General features: G+C 42.2%; 1 protein-coding gene across 10 annotated transcripts in view; it reads left to right on the top strand.

The window, feature by feature from the left end:
- Nucleotides 1-20920, top strand: part of JAKMIP3 (Janus kinase and microtubule interacting protein 3) — a 101703-nt gene that overhangs the window by 59828 nt on the left and 20955 nt on the right. For 2 of the 10 annotated variants that reach the window (XM_088670403.1, XM_088670401.1), the window contains exons 5-12: nucleotides 11666-11881; nucleotides 13595-13714; nucleotides 16228-16374; nucleotides 16956-17087; nucleotides 17524-17559; nucleotides 18281-18340; nucleotides 19267-19392; nucleotides 20331-20459. In XM_088670403.1, the coding sequence (XP_088526529.1) occupies nucleotides 11666-11881; nucleotides 13595-13714; nucleotides 16228-16374; nucleotides 16956-17087; nucleotides 17524-17559; nucleotides 18281-18340; nucleotides 19267-19392; nucleotides 20331-20459 (966 nt within the window). Of the gene's footprint in view, nucleotides 1-11665; nucleotides 11882-13594; nucleotides 13715-16227; nucleotides 16375-16955; nucleotides 17088-17523; nucleotides 17560-18280; nucleotides 18341-19263; nucleotides 19393-20330; nucleotides 20460-20920 lie in introns of all 10 variants that reach the window. The other 8 variants (XM_088670402.1, XM_088670400.1, XM_088670407.1 and 5 more) reach the window with 5 other exon arrangements.

Here is a 20920-nt window from a genome sequence, read left to right as displayed (position 1 = left end):
ATAATTCCTTGAGGGAAATAATGTGCTTTGAATGTGCTTTAAAAGTATAACGTGGACAAAGTCTAAGCGGAAATTGCATCTATAGCACTCAAGGATGCAAAGAAACAGCCTAATTGTTCAATACCAAAATATAGTCTTATTTTACTGCAGTGTATAGTTAGTAACATTGTAACTAGGGAGACAGAGTAGTATAATGGTTAAATGTACCTAGATATGGACCTCTCTTTAGCCTTCATGGCTTGGTGACCTTGGGCAAGTCTCATTCTCCCATCCTAAGTCATCCTCATAAGGTAAAACAAGGTAACTCCCACAAATACCACGAGAGGGAGGGATGGATGGATGGAAATTGAATAATACCTTTTGAACCGAATGGAAATATCCACGTGAATGGATAGTCCAATATGTGAGCCGATAGTTCACAGAGCTCAGTCACAACAACTGTGATTGCTGTGATCCACCCTACAACATATTAAGGATTTCAGCAGTTGCTAGAAGATGTAAGTTACTTCTGGATATATTAGATCAGGCATCCCCAAACTGCGGCCCTCCAGATGTTTTGGCCTACAACTCCTATGATCCCTAGCTAACAGGTCCAGTGGTCGGGGAAGATGGGAATTGTAGTCCAAAACATCTGGAGGGCCAAAGTTTGGGGGTGCCTGTATTAGATTGATCACACAAATGGGTGTCTTTAGTGAAGTGTCCCAAGATATTTGGGGAGGCACAATTAAATGTTACATGCAAACACATATAAGTGTAGCCTGTCGGTATCTATGACCTTCACAAACACGTACTTAAGTTCAAAACCAGCGTAGAGGGAGAAAGGTGTGATTTGGAGAGGGAGATAGCAAGTGGGGAAATTATTCTTCCCCAGGCACCAAGACAGGCTCAATCACCTTTTCCCAAAGTAATTTTGCATGCTTAAATGAACATGGGAAGAGCCTGATGGATCGTGCCAAAGAGCCATCTAGTCTAGCGCTCTGTTTTCGCAATGGCCAACAGATGTGCACAGGAAGCCTGCAAGCAGAACCTGAGTGAAGCAGCCCTCTCCCCACTTGCAATTTCAGGCAACTGGTATTTAGAGTTGCATTGTCTCTGACAGTGGAGGTAGAACATAGCCATCATGGCTAGTAGCCATGGATAGCCTTATCCTCCACAAAAAAGCCACCAGGCAACATTTTTACATGTTTGCATGCAGTGTGCATTTTAGCCTTGAAATGGCTCTTTGGGTCTAAATAGTATGGAGCCCAATTAAGATATTGAAGGATTCCTGCAAAACCTCACTAGCCTTTTTCATTTCTTAACTATCCGAAACAAGTGAGCATTTCAGCTCTTGCCATCTGCAGGACTCATGCTTGGGTCTTTTGTAGGGTACAGCGATTGGTGGAACACAAAATTCCAGTTATAGTAAGGGACTCAGTGGCTAACTTCTACTAAATCCAAAGATAGCTTCCCCCTCATATCTTACTGCCTTTCTGTATGTGTGCAGCTTTCCCCAAATAACCACCCCCACCCTTCTCCTCCCAACCTCATATGGTGTGAATATTTCCAAGCAAAACATAACATAACTTGATTTTGGATGTTTGATGCAGCTCCGTACTGGCTCATATATCTGGATTTCAACTCTAGCACTTTCCTACCAGGCTGTGGGTTTAAATCTTGCTTACCCAGAGAAATGATAAAAACTAAGAGTTCTCATGAGAAAAGCACCACAGCTAATGTTCACCAAGGGAAATATTAACCTATTAGACAGAACAGCCAGTTGTTAATCAAGCAACAAGGCGACATTTTCACGTTAGCACCCTAAGCCTTGGATGAGACCCACACTTTGAACATTGCTTATGCACATGAGGGTTATAGGAAAGAAAAATGTGCTCTAATATATTTTAGCAACTTCACAGGTTAAACTCTGCTCAACGATCTATTTGGCTTGCTGTAGTCATGTGATTGTAGTGTTTTCTCTTCCTCGTGTCAGCCATAGACTACCACAAATTAATAGCAGAGCTCTGCTCAACAGGAGGCAAATTAATCCCCAACAGCAAACACTTTAATGCCAGAGTATTTACTGAGTATGCCTCGAGATCATGAAGCCATATGTCTTTATACTTATAACATAACATGCTATTTTGCAGATAGATACAAAATAACAGGAGCCAGAAATCTGTGAGTTTTATTAACTGGGCATGTTTCCCATCAACCACATGATAAGATGCAGGAACTCGATATCAATATTAAAGTGGACTAAGTACGGATTCCAGAAAAAAATAGCTGTGTTGATCTACAGTAGCAGAAGCAGCCATGTGATCCATGGTACCTTAATGTCTAACAGATTTGACTGTGGCATGTGGTTACATGGGCAAGAACCTACTGTACTGGCCCAAATATAAACCAGACTTTTTTTTTCCAAATTCCGACCGTGAAAAGTTAAAGTGCAACTTATATTCACGACCTTACGATATTGCTGCTGAAACAGCAGCTCACGAGGGTTGTCAGGAATGCAGGGCGACGGCGCCCGCCCCAACTGTAGCCCACCAAGCCTCCCCTGAACTGCTGAGAAGGGGGAGAGGCTGCCAGCAAAGGGGCATGGCTCCCCCTCCCCAGAGAGCAGCCCAGGAGTGTGTGGCAATGGTGCCCGCCCATCCGCGGCTCCCCCCAAGCCGCCAAATTTTAAAGGTGCGGCTTATATTTGGGTGTGGGCTATATTAGGGCCAATACGGTACTTCCATTACATGCAGATGACAAAGGTAATCAATACTTATGAAAATGCATGCCACAATACATTTGTTTGTCTGTTTATAAGATATCTCACTTAGATCTTGTGTAAAAACCCAGCAAAGAAAAGATTGGAAAAACAAAATTGTGAGCATCATTTTTTTAAATTGAAGTTTTCAACAAGCCCCTGTGCCACCACCCAAGTATTTGTGGAATAATTACTTGTTTAAATTATTGGGAATAATTAGTCCAACTTTGTGGCATCACCAGCATCTTACTCTTAAAGTTGTTATTCATTTTGAAAATGTTAGAAAATATGATTCGACAAGATATTTGCATTTTGGATTTCTAATAATTTATATATTGTATTGTCAAAAAATCATTAGCAGGCCCTTCTCTCTTCTGTTGGGTGTAGCAGAACTAAAAACAGCTGCATTAAACCCCTACTTTGCATTGAATATGGAACCTTTGATCACACTTATGGTTCTGCAGTTGTCAAATGTGTGCTAATGCATTCATCAGAGCTCTTCAACCCTTTCTAGTATCTAGCCTTTGGAGAAAAGTTGCAAGCATGAATACCACATTTCAGGAGGGGAAACACAGCAAAAGAATTCATGACTTTGAAGGCTTCTCCTCCCCACTAAATGAGCATACCCTACATTCCCAATCTCTCTGCTTCTCTCTCACACACAGGTGTGGAGCATATCAAAGAGGATCCTTCTAAGCCAAAGGCCAAGATGGTATTTCCTCCTGCCCTATCTAGGGTTGCCAGACTCAATAGAGGACAGGACTTCTGTGCCTTTAATTGCCCTGCCCTCTTTTGAGTCTGGAAACCTTAAAGAGAAACCAGCAGACTCTTTGCTTGGAAATTAAACAAAGGGTCTGCTCGTTTCTCTTTAATGTTTCCAGACTCAAAAGAGAGCAGGGCAATTAAAGGCACAGAAGTCCTGTCCTCTATTGAGTCTGGAAACCTTATCCCTATCCCATATATAAAAATCAACCAGACTGAATACCTGTAAAGGCTTTGGGACATTACTTTCACCTTAAATACGATGCTTTTTAATGATGTCAGCTCACTCTAAGTCAGGAGTCATCAAGTGTTTAAGTAGAGTGGACTTTTGTGTGTGTGTGTGTGTCTATGTGTCTGTGTCTATGTCTGTCTGAACAAACCCACAAAGTGCCCCACTCTGCTTCTAGCCAAAGGGTTGGAAAGAACAGTTTGGTACTTTGCTGTTTGAGGGACTTAGAATTTTCTTGCCAAATAATCCCGACCTCTGGAGAGGAAACACAGTTGTGATGGGCTTCAGAAGCCCTCCTGAAGCAAGCACACAAGTGGGAATGGTACCTGCCCTTTCCTTTGGTCCAAGCTTGGATTTGGCAAAGGGAAGCAGGATATCGTCCCCATCAGAGGTGCAGTGAGAGATCAAGTTCTAAGTTCTGTAATCAGCAGGAGTAGTGTCATGGTGGCTACAGATCTTGGGTGACTACTAAGGGTTGCCCAAATGTTTGCACTTCTGCTTATGATCAGAAGTCGATCAGTGAGGCAGGTTGAGTGGGTGCTCAGCCTCTCTAACTATACTTAAAAAAAAGTTTAACTAAGATGAGCTCAAGCAGCTCTTCATGGGATGAGTACGAGGGGCAGGGGGAGATTACAATAAATAAAAAGGTGTATCAAGAAAAGCTGGATTCTTGGACCAGCATAAGAATGTGTAAAGCCTTAAATAATTTTGCTGTGTTTGCTCCCTTGGAGAGTCCCAGTATTCCCAGAGCTTTCCACGGGCACAGATTTGCCACTGGTAGTATTTTAAGACATGTCATGGTCAACCTTGGATCCATTGAATACAAAGCTCCTTCATGTCCTTGACATGCCTATGGATTGGGCTTCCAATGCATACCAGCCTGGATCTGTCATGGAGGTTTGTTCTCCCATTGCTGCCAGTGTTTGGGGAAATAGTTTTGAAAAAAACAAGCCAGAAAGCTGGAGGTGTGAAGGTAAACACGAACACACACACACACACACACACACACACACCAGCTTTTACCCTGGGTTGAGCAAACTGGCAAGGTTCTGGATGCCAGAATTTTAAATTCCATTCACGCCTAATTCATACTTCCTGAAACAATATACAAACCAAAACACTCACTTTGCTCTGAATTTTGCAGTGCAATTCTCCACACACACACACCCGACAGCAATGTGTTCAAAAAAGTATATTCTAGTGTGCATTTAAATGTGTGCATGTTGGTGAATATGTTAGAACCGGGCGTTAAGTATATAAATCATGTTTCCCTTCTTGCCTCATGGATTCCAAGTATTGGTAGACTTTCCTAAGAAGAATGGATGTCCTCCTTCTCCACTCAGCATTTTGTGCTGTGGTGCTCCTATTCTTCTTGGCAAAAGACAATGGCTAGTTTGGAAAATATACAGTAAAAGAGGTACCATATGGTTTTATTGTTGTAAAATTGTTGTTGTTTTGTTTTAAAAAAGTGACTAAAATGTTTGAGAAATAAATAATAAAATAAATATCCGTAAATAAAATAAAAACAAAAGCAGCATAGAGAAGAGAACTGGAGTAGTTGCATACATTAGTTGATATGATTACATGCATGTTCTATTAAGGAAAAGAGCTATAGCTCAGAGGCTTTGCACATCAAAGGTTTTCCGCTGCATTCACACCCTATCTGCTAATCCCCACATTATATTTGAGCTTTCACACAACATAAAAGACACTTTTGGAAATATGGTGGAATATTGTGCAATATAGTGCAAGTTCAGCACTCGTTGCCTTATTATTTGCAAACAGATGTTTTCTGGAAGCAAATAACACAGAAACATAGGAGCCAACTCCTAGGAGCTGAGCTCCATTCGCCCCCACAATAAAATTCACGAGCCCCAAAAGTTCACGAGCCCCAAAATTGATGGGCATTGCCATTCAAATGGTGTGCGCCACATCTTGCGATCGATTATGTGGGGTGGGACTTTATTCCTCCCCAATACTTTATTCAAGTTGACATCACTCCACGGAAATGAGCGCCCAACTTGCGCTACATTCCACAGTAGTTTCAGATGTCATGTGTCATGTGAAAGCTCAAATATAATGTGGCAATGAACAGTTACCGAAGTGTCAGGAAAACAGAAGGAACTGAAGTGTGAATGCAGCCCCAAGCTTCCGTCCCCAGCATTTCCACTTTTGAAAGATCTCACGTATCACTCTCTGCAAAATCTGAATCCTCAGAGAGCTGCATCCATTCAATAATAATAATTTAGTATTTATACCCTGCCCATCCGGCTGGGTTTCCCAAGCCAATCGAAGACCGTTCCAGACTAGGTGAACCAATGGACTGCCTTGGCACCAGAAGGCACCTTCATTATGTGTCCTCCAGTCTCTTCTTCTGTATGCCTGAGTTCCCCCTTAATAGCATACATCATACTGACCGCAGAAGGCTTCCTGCTCCCTTTGATCTTTAGTTACCTCTTCACTAATAAATGACTGACAACTTATTTACCTGTGCTGGTTGGCCCTGCAAGAGACATATTTCTTGTGGTACATTCTAATTGCTTCCTTTGACAACTTGCCTGCAGGGAAACGTGCGGCCAATGACTGGCGTGGATTTTCTCATTTGCAATTAAAACCTCTGTCTGGGAATGGTATGTGTCGTCCCCGCCCCCGCCCCCCCGGTTTTTCCTTTTCTTTTCAGCCCCAGATGCTGCAAGTTAGAAATGTTGCCTTGCCCTTCCACACCTTCTGCTACAGTGCTCTATATTAACAACCCTTATGGAAGCTCCCAAGCTTATAAGCAGCTTACATAGCATTGAAAATGAGATGTTGGGTTCCCCCCCCCCAATAACAGCCATGACAACCGGTTTGATGCAAACGATATTAGAAATTATTCAGTGTTTTGATTTTTAATAGCAGATGCTGGTGAGGGACGGCTGGGAGGAAGAGAAATCCCCCATCTTTCCTGGCTTTCCATAATTGGCAGCAGCGATGCTCGCAAGCTGTTTATTAATTAAAATGCATTATTGGTGGAGGCAACCTGCTAAATATAAAGTGGAAACATCCATGCTGTTAAGCAAGCCGTTTTCTTAAAGGCCATTGGTTGCCTTCCTCATGTATATTCATAGGCTCTGTTTCACAAGTAGGCCTTCTGTTAAAGAAAGTAACTGGGGTGAAATTATCAGGAAGGCGAGACTGTTGGGAGCGCCGCTTCCTACTGTCAGGGAACAAACGCGTGAGCTAGTCTTTTTGAGATACACACCTGGATACTAACCCAATACTCTCAGTGAGTCAACTCCTTTTTCTGCACTAACCTCTCCTTTGTGTTGATAGTACGGAGCAAAAAAGGCTGTAAATGTGGGTGTGTGAAGGGGTGTCTCTATGTCCATGAGTGCCTCTTTTTATTAATTTATCTACTGTTCTCCGTATTGCTTAATGATTCACTCTCTTTAAAATCATGTTATTATTGTTATACTTCAGTGGCTTTAACATAAAATAGTATTTTCCCTTTTCCTTTTTGTTTTTGTTGCTTCCTTATTGTACAAATTTTTCGCAGTTGTTTCTTTTTGCAGAACTGAATATATGAGCAAGAGTCAATGCTTGATATGATTTGAATTACCTTTCATTCTCTCTCTCTCTCTGTGTGTGTATAGTTGTGTGGTTTTTCTCTAAATTAAAATGTTGCCTGTTGACAGATCTGTGTTCAGATCAATAGATATTAGCTATGCAGATATTTTTTTTAAAAAAGAAACCTTTATAAATATTTCTGTCCTACAGCTTGTTTATACCATCCATGGAGAGATGCATAGTAAGCAGTCCTTTGTCTTATGGCAATCTTTAGTAGACTACAATACATTTAAAATAGATTATATATTTATTCATGGGTTGTTGTTTTTTTAATGATGGTGTGAGAAGTGCAGCACACAAGTGAATTTTATTGCCTCTGTCAAAGAGGATTTCTTCCCTTCCATTCTTGTGTGTTAGTTCTGGAATGCATGGGTCTAAAGATGTTTGATGTTTTCTCTTGAGTATGTTCAAACAAATCCACTTGTCCTCTGCAAAAAGGAAAAAAGGGGGGTTAGTATAGTCCAGGGGTTTCCTATGATATATTCAAGGAGCTTAATAATAATAATAAAGGCTCTTCTATAGCGAGAAAAAACTACTTGGTCTCCAGGTCAAGTATAAAGCATGTGAGTCAGCAATGGGAAAGGGATGGTAGAAAACTTTATCCATCTGTGTGTACTATTAGCTGAAAGGTAACATCACAATCATGATGTGTTTATTAAATTTTCCAGCAGAACCATTTGATACAAGAGTTATCAAACTGTTCCAGAATAGTATGTGTGTTTATTGGAGGTTTATCAGAGGCTTCTCGCTAAGATCAGTAGTGTTTTAAGGTTCCTGGATTTATTGGGAAGTCTTCCTGTAAGTATTGTTATACACTCCTCAATTCTAAGAGTGGCAAGAGGTTCTGGAGTAAGTGCTACTTTGGCTCCCCCTCCCCTTAAGCAGAGAGATTATGGATTTTTTTTTGGTAACATTTCGTTTCCTTGCAACAGAGGCCTGGCGTGCCCTCCTACCCAGCCCTGCCTCCTCAGAGTATTTCTACCCCCTAGCTAGAATGGGTTCTTGAAATGCCTCATTTTTGCCAAGGTGGAAGTTGCAGAATGTCGGATGGCGGCCACATTCTGCACCAGCTGTAGCTTCCAAACTGTCTTCATGGTGGCAGCCCCTCACGGAGAGCATTGCCATAGCCCAGGTGGAAGGTCGCTAGAGCATAGACAACTGAAACCATGGTAGAGAGCTGCAGGACAGGCCATAACTGGTGAAGCAGCCTAGCCACACAGACTCTACTTGTGATGCCAGTGACAGACTGGAATCCAGAAATATCCCTGGACTATGAACCCTTTTCTTCAGAGGGACTGAAACTCCTCCAGGAACACGTGGGGTGAAATATGTTGGCCACCAGTTGCTGATAGAAACCAAGCAGCTGCTTGGGTCTTGGCCCATTACAGTGCTTCTTCTGCTACTGCTTGATAAACAAGTTCTTGACCACAAAGGAGGAGTAGATGTGTTGTTCCAAGACCCAATAAAGGGGTAAAAGAACCCTGAAAACTGCAGGCTGGTCAGTTTGACTTTGATATCAAGGAAGACAGTAGAACAGATTACAACATTCAACCCAGAGCATCTTCTTAACAATACAGAGAAGCCACCACAACTTTGCCAAGAATTAATGCCAGACTAATCTTATATCTCTTTTTTATTACTGGATTGCTAGCTTAGTGCAAGGGCTGGCATGCCAACAAGGCAAGACGAGACAGTTGCCTCAGGGTGGCAGGCTCTGGACAGCCAGGGGAGTGTCTGTGCTTTTTGCCTCCTCCTCCTCCCCCTCCTCCCCCTCCTCCTCCACCACCACCACCACTGTGCACTTGCCCACCACTCTGCACCCACTGCAAGCCACTACTCTCTGGTCTCCCTTTACCCCCCCTAGTGGGCAAGTAGCAGGCATGCAGCAGAGGAGGGTGGGCTGTAGAGGAGGAGGAAGTGTTTTGCCTATACAGTAGTGATAAACATCCTGGGCTGGCCCTGGCTCAGTGGATTGTGGGAATGCTGTGGACATGATTTATCTTGATTTCAGCAAAGCATTTACCGATGATATTTTTCATTAGCAAACTGGTTAAATGCGGGCTGGGTGATCAGCTGCTTGGAGGTCTGCACTCAGACTGTGTTCACCCGTGGTTCCACTTCAAACTGGAGGGAGGTTTTGAGTGGGGTACTGCACGGCACTATCTTGGCCCCTGTATTTGTCAACATGTTAATCAATGACCTAGGTTAGAGATGGGGAGCCTATTTCTACCAGAGGGCCTATTTCAACTTGGCCGCTTATGGGGGTCTGCTTTCCAATGGTGGATGAAGTGGGCAGGGCAAAAGAACAACAGAACAGAAAAGCCCGCATGCCTCTCTCCACCACTCTTTGTCACAAACACATATGCATCAGATATGCAGCCACACAGCACATCCTCTTCTCTCTTTGTCGTGCACACCTCATGCTCCAGATATGCAGGAACACACACACACACACACACGAGAGAGAGAGAGAGAGAGAGAGAGAGAGAGAGAGAGAGAGAGAGAGAGAGAGAGAGAATTTCCAGCCCTTTCCACTCCAACACTAAGGTGGGTGTGGCTAGAAACATCCCGGGTCCTAAAGGCATTCCAATATCACAATCAGTGGCGGAGCGAGCCGAGCAGGGCCAGCCAGGACAGGACACTCTGAGGGACCTCTGAGGAGTCTGCCTGCCTCCTCCCTCTCAGCCGCCCTGCAGCTGAGGAGGAGGCAGCAGGCAGGCGTTTGGGGCAGCGTGGAACCTGTGGGCGCTCAAGCCACCGCGTCACTCCCAGGAGAGACGCGTGGCTCAGGCACACTGCAGGCCCCGCGGTGAGTGTCGCCCGCCATTTTGTCACCCCCTCAGTGGTGACACCTGGGGTGGCTCATCCCCACTGCACCCCCCTTCCTCAGCCCCTGATCACAATGTTCCAGAATCATGACAGGTAGTAAAAGCAAAGCCTCCCCTCCCGGCATTCTACCTCCCTACTAAGAATCAGGGTCCCCTACTTTTTTTGGGGGGGCGCGCAAAGTACAGTTTTGCTACAATTTAACTGCAAGTCTAGATTGAGCCCCACTTTCTCTGCAGAGTGTTCTGCAAATTGTGTCAGGTTGGAGAGCAGGGCTGATGATTAACAGGATCAGAATAGGCAAGAAAAATAGCTCCTTCAGAAGAGGGGCTTTCCTTAGGCTTGCAGTAGGGGAAGAAGGAGTTAAAATTCCTCCTGGTGCTTGCTCAGACTCTGTTATCATCTCTCCTCGCCACCCATGCAATTTAATTATTATTATTTTTTCAATGCTGCTGGCCAAATAGAAAGACACATTTAATTTAATGTGTCTTTTGGCACTAATAGACTTTAGCTGCAATCCTGTACTCATTTACCTGGGACTAAGCCCCACTGAATTCAGTGGGGCTCACTTCTGAGTAGACATACATAAGATTGGTTCCCTCAGCCTCAACCTCTTTCTGCAATACAGCAATAATAATGCTTACCTACCTTGTGGGATTATAGCAGTGTAATTTTGAGCACTTGAAATCTCAGTATTGTTATCCTAAACTTCCAGGATGCAGCATATGTAAGAATAGGCCCCATTGAATTCAGGTGGACTTGCTTTTGAGTAAACATGCATAGGATTGGCAACCGAGGGATTATCATTGAAATGTTGACATGAACAACAAAAAATGTCATAACATTTCTGTGGAGTTATATTATTCGTTCCAAACCTAAGCTCAAAAAAGTACTCTGTGATATTATTCTTTCATGATTAAACTCTCAGTGTAACAATCATTGTGGGTCAGGAACGGAGCCTACTTCTTTACTAATCAATTGAGAAACATTTCATGCCTGAACTCCAATATCCAGGTCCTTGAACTTTAATGCATGCACGAGGCACACCTTCAGTGCTGCACAGTTAATAATAATCCTGAATCTGATTCAAAGGCGACTGAAACTTACTTGTTTGTAGGAAACCTGGTGTGAGGATTTCAGTGTAATGTGTAGACATGAAGAAATAGTCAAACCAGTTCTCTCCCCCCCCCCTTTTTTTGAAATTGTATTTCTTTCTTTTGCTGAAAGAATTCCAAAGAGGTTTACTATAAGGGATAATAAGTGAGATGATGATTATCTTTGCTGCCAAAATACTCTATTTTTCAGGGTGCTTTCCCCCCTTTCAAAACCAGTGTTTCTTTTCAACGTTAAAGGGTGTGAAATCTGCAGAAATGAATTTCATGCATTTTGAACCTCTGGGTATCCTCTCAAATGCTCCGCTAGGAGGGATGCTGCCAGTTACTATGGCAACGGCAGAATTGTACCGTGCATGCCCCGTATGTGATTGTATTTTGTTCTCCTTGTAGATGGAGGAGATCAAATTTAAAGACAGAGCAGTCTACGTGCTGGAAAGAGAGTTAGGGGTTCAAGCCGGGCATGCTCAGAGACTTCAGCTCCAAAAGGAGGCTTTAGATGAACAACTTTCCCAGCTCAGAGAGGCTGACCGGCATCTGAGCAGCCCCAAGCGGGAACTTCCTCATGCAACTGGTGCAGGAGACACTTCAGATCATTCAGGAAGTCCTGTAAGCACTTTCTAGTGGTTTTGCCTGAAACAAACAAATATGCCAAAATCTTGATGAGTGAGTGCACATTCTGGCAACGAATTCTTTTCCCCTCTGGGGTGGTGGCGAGGAATCTGCAGCCCTCCAGATGTTGTTGGATTCCAACTCCTAGCCACCCCAGCCAGCATGCCCAATGGTCGGAGGTGCTGGGTGCTGTGAGTTCAGCAGCCTCGGGAAGGACACCGATTCCCCACTCCTGCTCTAGGGGGAGACAGCCAGCAGGATTTCAAACCTTATTTTGACATGTGACAGCATGATTTTTTGTTTGTTTTAATTTGCCCGCAGGTTAAAAGAATTAAAACAACAACAACAACACACACAGCTTACCTTGACATTTTGCCTTACTTTGACAGCTTGAAATGCTTTCTCCGAGACTTACAATGCAAATGCATAACTCAACTGATGAATGGGTGTGTGCTAATTTTGAGGGCTACTTAACAGTATTGTCGCAAGCAACCACAAAACTGAATTGACTAGCAGGGGGGAAACGGAAGTAACCTGCCCATTTGTAGAGATCATTCTTAGCCTTCGTTACTAATATCACTGAGGTTGCTCATCATCACAAAGCTCTTAACTTTAGTCAATGCTCTGAGATACCAACAAACATGCTCTTTGCTGTTTCTTTCATGCTGTTTGCAGTCTCTTCTTCCATTAAATCTAAAACCATTACATTTTTATGCTGGCTTCTTATGTAACTTTGCCACTTCTCCAGCTTCTGTGTTAATTTGCTATTAACAGAGATGCCCCCCCCCCGTGACATTTGTTGAACTTCTTTTCATTGTTGATCCTCATCAAGATTTCTTTTGTAGTGCTGCTTAATTTGAAATGTAGATATTATATCTACATTTCAAATGAGCACAAAATCTTTTCTGTCCTTTGTTCCAAGCCTCTCCTGCACCTGTTGAATGAAGAATCCTAGCACTGTTGAGTGTCATTCAGGCCAAATATAACCATTGGTTTGCTCGAATTAAAGCTTTTTACATACGTGGTTCCAAATGAATAAAAATAGATCAAGAACAAATGAAGAGGATATGTCAATATAATGAGATAATTATTTCGCTCTTTTTTTAAAAAAAAAAAAACCCCAATGATGCCTACTCTTATATCTGTATTCATTTTCTATTTGGGTTAAACATTTTCACGTGTGGATTGATTTTAAAACACAATCCTCTGATTTTTTAAGTGACCTGTTTTGATGCTCAGTTAGATTCACCACTCCATGGGAAAGGAATTATGCAATGGTAGAATTGCACGTACCTGTTACATTTTATATTTCAGCATCCATAGACCTCACATTACCATAAATAAGTTCTAGATCGGCTCAGCTGTTTTAAGGCACTCAATTCAACAGTGGCAAATACAGGAAACATTGCCATAACTCCCAATGTTTTCTTTCACAATTCCCAGTATGATGTGTGTGACTTGTTATCTACATATGCATCCCTTTTTCTTTTTCTTTTGCATTTGCTTGCTCTCTTACATACATCCTTTCTTCGATTTCTGTTGGTCTCATCTTTCAGTATTAAGGCATAGGTTACACTATTGATTATATATACATATATATAATTAGTCAGGATTGGATGGATTCAACAAGGGAAGATGGGGTCTGTAAAGAGCTCTAATATATATATATTTCATCTATGAACAGTTATTTGCAGTTGTTTTTTGTTTTAGGAACAGCAGTTGGATGAGAGGGACGCCCGGCGCTTCCAACTTAAAATAGCCGAATTAAGTGCAATCATCAGGAAACTGGAAGATCGGAATGCATTACTGTCAGAGGAACGAAATGAGCTTGTAAGGAATCACTTTTATTTTTCATAAAATAACTTCTGACTGGATTATGTAGGGCAGATCCACTCAATCTATATGCCTCTTGCACTCAGCACTACAAGATCCTGGGTCTGGGTTTGGTGTTTTTTGGGGGGAGGGGTGGCACTCTTTTTAATAAAACGAGGCTGGTCAGATTTTATGCTGGATTCAACCCTGTTCCTACCATCCAACCTCTTTACACCTAGGTCGGTTAAGTTTCTATTTCACTCAAGAGACTTGACTACGGTATTATTTGTGAGAGCCTTGATAGCAAGAGGTTGAAGCAACTTAAGAAGTAGGATATGTGTTCAGATATAGCGAATATAATATATGAACATAACCTGGGAAATAAATGTTGATGACTATAAAGAGTTCATCGATTTACTCAACTCATTCCAGAAAGCAACCATTCGGTCCCCTTCAGCTATAGAAAGAGGCAAGAATCTGACACATATCTTAGCAAAAATTGCCTTTTTTCCAAAGAAGATGTTTTTCTAAAGTGAAACGTCATAATTGCGTGTGGAATTAGGAACTTATCTACAGTATGCCACCAGCATACTGATGTTTGAATGAATAAGAAACATTGAGGCTAACCCAAAGAAAGCTCAGAACACTTTTGATGGATGGCTAGGACAAGCCCATTTTCTAAGGCAGTTTCAAAGTTGCTGAAGGTCCATTGGTAACCTCTCTTTTTGCCACAGGAAGGAATTTTCGCTCATTCTTGAAGTGGCCACAAAGAAGCATCTTTTTCTTCCCTCTCAGTTTCTTTAGCTTTTATAAGCATTTAGAGCACTAACCATAGCTGCCAAGTTATCCCTTTTTTTAAAGGGAAATCCCCTTATGCTGAATAGGCTTCCTTGCGAGAAAAGGGAAAACTTGGCAGCTATGGCACTAACCTTTTCAATAATAAAAAAAAATAGGCACCAGTCAAAGATAAAGCACTTAGATTACAGGTGTGGAACTTGGGGCCTACCAGATGTTGTCAGGCTTCCAGTTCCCATCATTCCCAGCCAGCATAGCCAATGGGCTAGGGTGACGGAAGTTGTAATGCAACAAGATCTGGAGAGTTCCCCATCCCTGCCATACATTTCAGTGTAATTGGAAGTGAAAAGTGGAACATAGGAAGTTCCCGTGCATCAGGTCAGGCTGTTTGTCCATCTAGTCCAGGCATCCCCAAACTCGGCCCTCCAGATGTTTTGGGACTACAATTCCCATCATCCCTGACCACTGGTCCTGTTAGCTAGGGATGATGGGAGTTGTAGTCCCAAAACATCTGGAGGGCTGCAGTTTGAGGGTGCCTGAATTCTAGTCTGTTATTGTCTACTCTTGCTGACAGTGCTTCTTCATGGACTCAGACCAAGACCCATCCCAACACCTGCTCCTTGATCCTTGCTTTGCCTGAAGTTGCCAGTGGCTGAATGTGGAATTTTTGAATGCAAAAAGAGTGCTCTGCCATTGAGCTATGGCCCTCACTTTGCTGTAGGCTCAAGTTCTCATTATAATTCTGATGAAGTCTGGAATTTTCCCCTCCCGCTTTTAGTTCTTCAGAGTGCTACCCCATCTCTATGCAATCCTATTTAAAGGCGAGTTAATGACATTTACTGTGGCAAAGCCTATACTTCACCGAGCTGCTGCAATAAAGCATGATAGGATGTTGGAAAAATCCATATAGATGAAATTTATAGAGGACATTAGAGCAGCAGTTCTGCAATATAATCTGGGGCCGCAACTGGGGCTTGTATATTTGAGGAGGCAGTTGTGAGCACTGGGAAGCACAGCCGCTTGGCTTCTTTTCCATTTCCTTAATAGTATCCCAGGCTTGCAGCTGAATAATTTCCATCATATGTTTCATTCATGAAACAATGCAAGCATATCTTCAAATGGGATGGTATTGGTTGCCATTCCACATGGCTTTCCCTTAAGAGCAAAAGCTGAGGACATGTGTCATTTTTCTCAATGGATACTGCGAAAGAGCCCTGCTCCCTGCTCTTTAAGCCAGGAGGCATAAGAAATATCTATATTATTTTTAAACATATTGGTATTTGTGCAAAACGTCTTTGTTTTAAATTTTGCCGGTGCCCTTTTGGCATTTTGACTTTCCACACGATATTAAACTTTGCTTCCATCAATAGACAGTACCACAAACCATTACCTGAATCTGAGCCAATTCCTTCCATATATGGAATTCTAATAGGATCAAATTGGACTTCTGCACCTAAGACTTTTCAGGTTCACATGTGAGGCCACTGCCTAACTGAAGCCAAACGGGTGTGAATGTGGCCGGTGCCTGGATAGATGACCACCTTGGTGCCATGCAAGCTACCTTAGGTTCTATGATGTAAATGTAAGAAAACCAATATTTGTTCCGATCTTTCCGATTAGAATTTTTGAATAAGTGGAACATTCCACCCAACGTGTACCATATTTCTTTTATATTTATACCATCAACATTGTGCAGATTTTTGATGCCTGTGTAATTCCCCCCCCCCACTTTTCAGTTGAAGCGTCTGAGAGAAGCTGAGAGCCAGTATAAACCACTGCTAGACAAAAATAAACGCCTAAGTAGGAAAAATGAGGATTTGTCTCATGCCTTACGTCGTATGGAAAATAAGCTGAAATTTGTCACACAAGAGAATTTAGAAATGGTGAGATATTTACATCATGTACTCTCCCAGGAATCCCATGTTTTACAGTATTTAATTTTTTTATATTAGCATAGTCTTGTACTTATTGTATTCTGTTTTACACATTTCATTGAACCCGCCTTGGGATTGCGATATGATAGACAGGTTATAAATGAGGTATATAAAATGGGGGGGGGGGGAAATGCATACAACTTCATGCATTCATGCAAAATGTCAAAGACTCACATCTTTTTGCATATTCACCCACTGTTATATTGAAATATATAATAAATGCAGGGAAAGGATGTGATTACTGTATATCTGTTGATTTTCTCTATAATTGGATAATAATTTTATTATGTTTACTGTTTCCAAATTATGTTTTTGTTGTGATTTTAAAATGAATATGTTGTGCCATTTTATGTAAACACCCAAACAATTTGTTGTTGATCCAGTGGTTAAATATTACTATTTAAAAATAGGGTTGTTTTTTTCTTGGAAAACTTTGAGTGACAGCGTCTTGCCATAATGAGAAAGGATTCTATGATGTTTGTTGAAAAGACACTCTCATCAGTTGCTCAACATTTATTCCATTTCTTTAGAGACAAAGGGTGAGAACAATAAGGAGACCAAGCTCTTTAAACGACCTTGATCAGAGTCAAGATGAAAGAGAAGTCGAATTCCTGAGGTTACAAATCATAGAGCAGCAAAATATCATAGATGAACTTTCGAAGGTAAGAGAAGACTTTGCTGCAATTCTTCTGTAATTGCCATGTGGCCCGGCACTGCGTGGACCTAGCTTCACTCTCTGGGCACAACCCCTGGGACTTGTGTGGGGAACCGAGAAGTCATCACTTAGAAATATGAAAGGGATGGGGGTGAAACCTGTGGTCTCTCAGATGTCTCTGGGCAGAGACAGGCCCAAGGTCACCCAGTGAGTTTCATGGCTGAGGAATTGAGCCTTGGTCTCCCAGGGTTTGACGCTTTAGTCTAACCAGTACCTCATAATGACTCTTGAATAATAAGCATACACTTATTATTATGTAATATATAGAGCTGGTTGCACAAGTTTTTTTTTTTTAAAAAAAGTACAGTATTGCGATATTTTGCTAAAGAAAATGAGGCAAGTGTCCTTTCATATAACAAGTTTTCCTAATTCTTTTAAACTAGACACTAGAAACTGCTGGCTATGTGAAGAGCGTAATAGTAAGTAGCATATGGATTTCATTTTGCTTTTCATGTGTGCTTATGTGAACTCTCCATTGAATTGTACAGTGAGGTTGTCATGTTTAATGGCTTCATATGTTAATATAAAAGAGATTCTGGTTAGTGTCTGGTCTGTGTTTGTTTGTTTGTGTGTGTGTGTGTGTGTGTGTGTGTGCACGCACGCACACACACACACACACACAGGCGGTGACCCTTTCGCACGAGGGTTCTGTTCCTGCCCCCCCCCATATCCGCTGGGTGCATATAAGCACACCCCACTCCGCCCTGCCCCATTCCACCTGCCCTTCCCTGCCCTCTTTCCTCCTTGCCCCCATTCCTCCCCCATTTTGGAGATCAAGCATCAATTGGATGCACCTAAAATGGTCACCGCCTGAATATATATATATATTCAGGGACTATTTTTAGTGCAAGGTTATTTCATCACAGATACCAGCCAAAGAATTTTGCCTTAGATCAGGTGCTTGAAAGTGAAGCTGTGCTTCTTAAAATTCGCAAATCATTTTTTATTATTAACACTGTCCTTTGATTTGTATTCTGATTTGCCTCATAGATTATCTGTGCAATTTAAATGCCCTGTTCTATTCCAATTTCACACTTTCCATAAATATAACGGTATAAGAGACTGACAATTTCCTAAATGGATTGTATTCAATCCCAGTTTGTGGCTGTCTTGACACATGCATTTTGCTTCTGCTTGCAGGAGCGGGATAAACTTCTAAGGTATAGGAAACAAAGGAAGAAATTCGCAAAATTTCCCAAGGTAAGAGAGTAAGTGGGAAACCATGTATTATTTAAATACATACTGTATATAATGATATTTAAAGAGCCTTTATGGAGCAAGCCAACTGTGACCTAAGGCTATTATAATCCCTTTTAGCTCACTGCCTATTCAGACCTCTTCTTTTAGCTGTTCTGCCTATTGGGCTCCCTTTCTTGTCATCCCTCTGCCTCCTTGCTGCTGCCTTTTTCAAATAGGCCCATTTCCCTCACAGCCACTTACTTTGTCAACAGGACAAAGGACCGACCTGCCCCCTCTTTGCAGTTAGAATGTCCATAGCTGATAGGACATTGCCAGTCCCCCCCCCCCTTATACAGATCAAAGATGAAGATTATTCCAATGAGTTATGGTGGTGTACTTAATTTATGTAAGGTTTTTACAGCCTTTGTTTGATGATCAAGAAATGGAATTATGTATCCAGTGAAATTTTCCTGTTAGTGCAAGGACTTTCAGCTGCACTAGAATACTTCCTTTCCCTCTTCTCTTCCTGCTTGTCCCCGGGGGGGGGGGGGCTAAATCTGTTACGGGGGTTTCCCCAACTCTTCAGAGCAGATGGAGGGGTGCAGGGAGAGGAGAGGGAGAGGACTTCCCATCATGCAGAAGGACATCCGTGTGCTAATGAGATGCCTTCATTGGATACAGCCTATAGATGCTGTTTGGTGGGTAATACGTGTTTACTGTGATGCACCATTCTCCCGGAGGAGCTTCTCATAAATTACTATATATCAAGAAAATGAAAAAGAGAATATATTTGCTCATATTATTCAAACAGGATGTCTTCACTTCAGAATTCATATAGGAAGGAAGTCTAGTTCTCTTGTATTGTTAAGATCTGCTTGATTTAATATGGAACGATATGTTTGTATTGTTCATTGCCTTGCACTTACACATTGTCATTTGGTCAGAAGCCAGTGGTGGAGACATTTTTCGGGTATGATGAAGAAGCTTCCCTTGAGTCTGATGGCTCTTCTATCTCATATCAAACCGACCGAACAGATCAAACACCCTGCACACCGGATGATGACTTGGAAGAGGTAATTATCACACATTGTCCAGTGGTTTGGGTACTACTACTACTAGCTTGTATCCAACTACATTATACTCAGAGAATAGACCAAGTGATGTTGATGGACCTAAGTTAATCACTAATGATACATTTCTCAAAACTGTAGCTTATTACTACGTACTGATAGAGGTCCTCTTTCTCTATCCTGGGGAAAAATCTGGAACGAGAACATGGAATATTTTATTCCCCTATATTTGGTGAAAGGGTTGATTTGCATCTGATGTACTGGACGCTAGCTCATAAATGGTTATGCCATAATCAGTTCATTAGTCTTTAAGAGGCTACAGGACCCTTTCCTATGGTTATGTTTCCTTGGTTTGTTCACATGGATTTGATAGTAGCATAGATATTGCACAAACTCAAATGGTTAAGCCCATAAGAAACATAGAATAAAGGTAAAGGTAAAGGTAAAGTACCCCTGACAGTTAAGTCCAGTTGCGAACGACTCTGGGGTTGCAGCGCTCATCTCGCTTTACTGGCCGAGGGAGCCGACTTTTGTCCGCAGGCAATTTTTCCGGGTCATGACTAAGCCGCTTCTGGTGAAACCAGAGCAGTGCATGGAAACGCCGTTTACCTTCCTGCCGGAGCGGTACCAATTTACCAGTATCTACTTGCACTTTGACGTGCTTTCGAACTGCTAGGTTGGCAGGAACTGGGACCGAACAACGGGAGCTCACCCCGTCGCAGGGATTCGAACCGCCGACCTTCCGATCGGCAAGCCCCATGCTCAGTGGGCTTAGACCACAGCGCCACCCGTGTAAATCTTGTCAAAATGTTCTATCCTAGAGGAGAGTTTACTGTCCGTAAAGGCTGTTTATGAATTCCATTGGTTTTCTTTCTCAGGAGAATTATATTCGTAGTTCAATCTGACATTTCCTTTTTATTATTATTGTTGTTGCGCTTTAGGGCATGGCAAAAGAAGAAACAGAACTGAGATTCCGGCAGCTGACGATGGAATACCAGGCCTTACAGAGGGCATATGCTCTGCTGCAAGAGCAGGTTGGAGGAACGTTGGATGCAGAACGAGAAGTTAAGGTCTAAATTGCTTATATTACATGAAAATAAAGGCTTGTAACTATATCATATTTCCTGCTAGTCTAACCCTTATAACAGAAGTACTAGATCCTTTCTGGGTGAGAAATAAGGGAATATCCTATAGTTCAGAGGTGGAGAAATCCATCCCTCCAGACACTTGTCGGGCATGAACTGCTATCAGCCCCACAGGTTCCCCATCCCTGCTTTAGGTTAAGAAAATTTATGATTGCTTACCTGCCCAAAGACTCTGAAAAAAGTATAGATGACATGTATATTTTAATGTTGCCTTATCACTGTGGGGACCACTCCTTTCACTCAAGTAATATCCAAAGTCACATGGGAGGTGTCCATGGTGCTGTTCCATATCAGCATTTCATCAATTTCTGAAGAAGAGTGATAATTTATGGGAAGGTGGTGCTGTTATGGGAAGGAATTCAGTTGCCAACTCATCCTACAAGACT

This window comes from Zootoca vivipara, chromosome 5, assembly GCF_965207765.1.
Source record: "Zootoca vivipara chromosome 5, rZooViv2.hap1.1, whole genome shotgun sequence".
Taxonomy (NCBI): domain Eukaryota; kingdom Metazoa; phylum Chordata; class Lepidosauria; order Squamata; family Lacertidae; genus Zootoca; species Zootoca vivipara.
The sequence above is the reverse complement of the archived record's forward strand: the minus strand, read 5'-3'. Positions and strand labels throughout refer to the sequence as shown.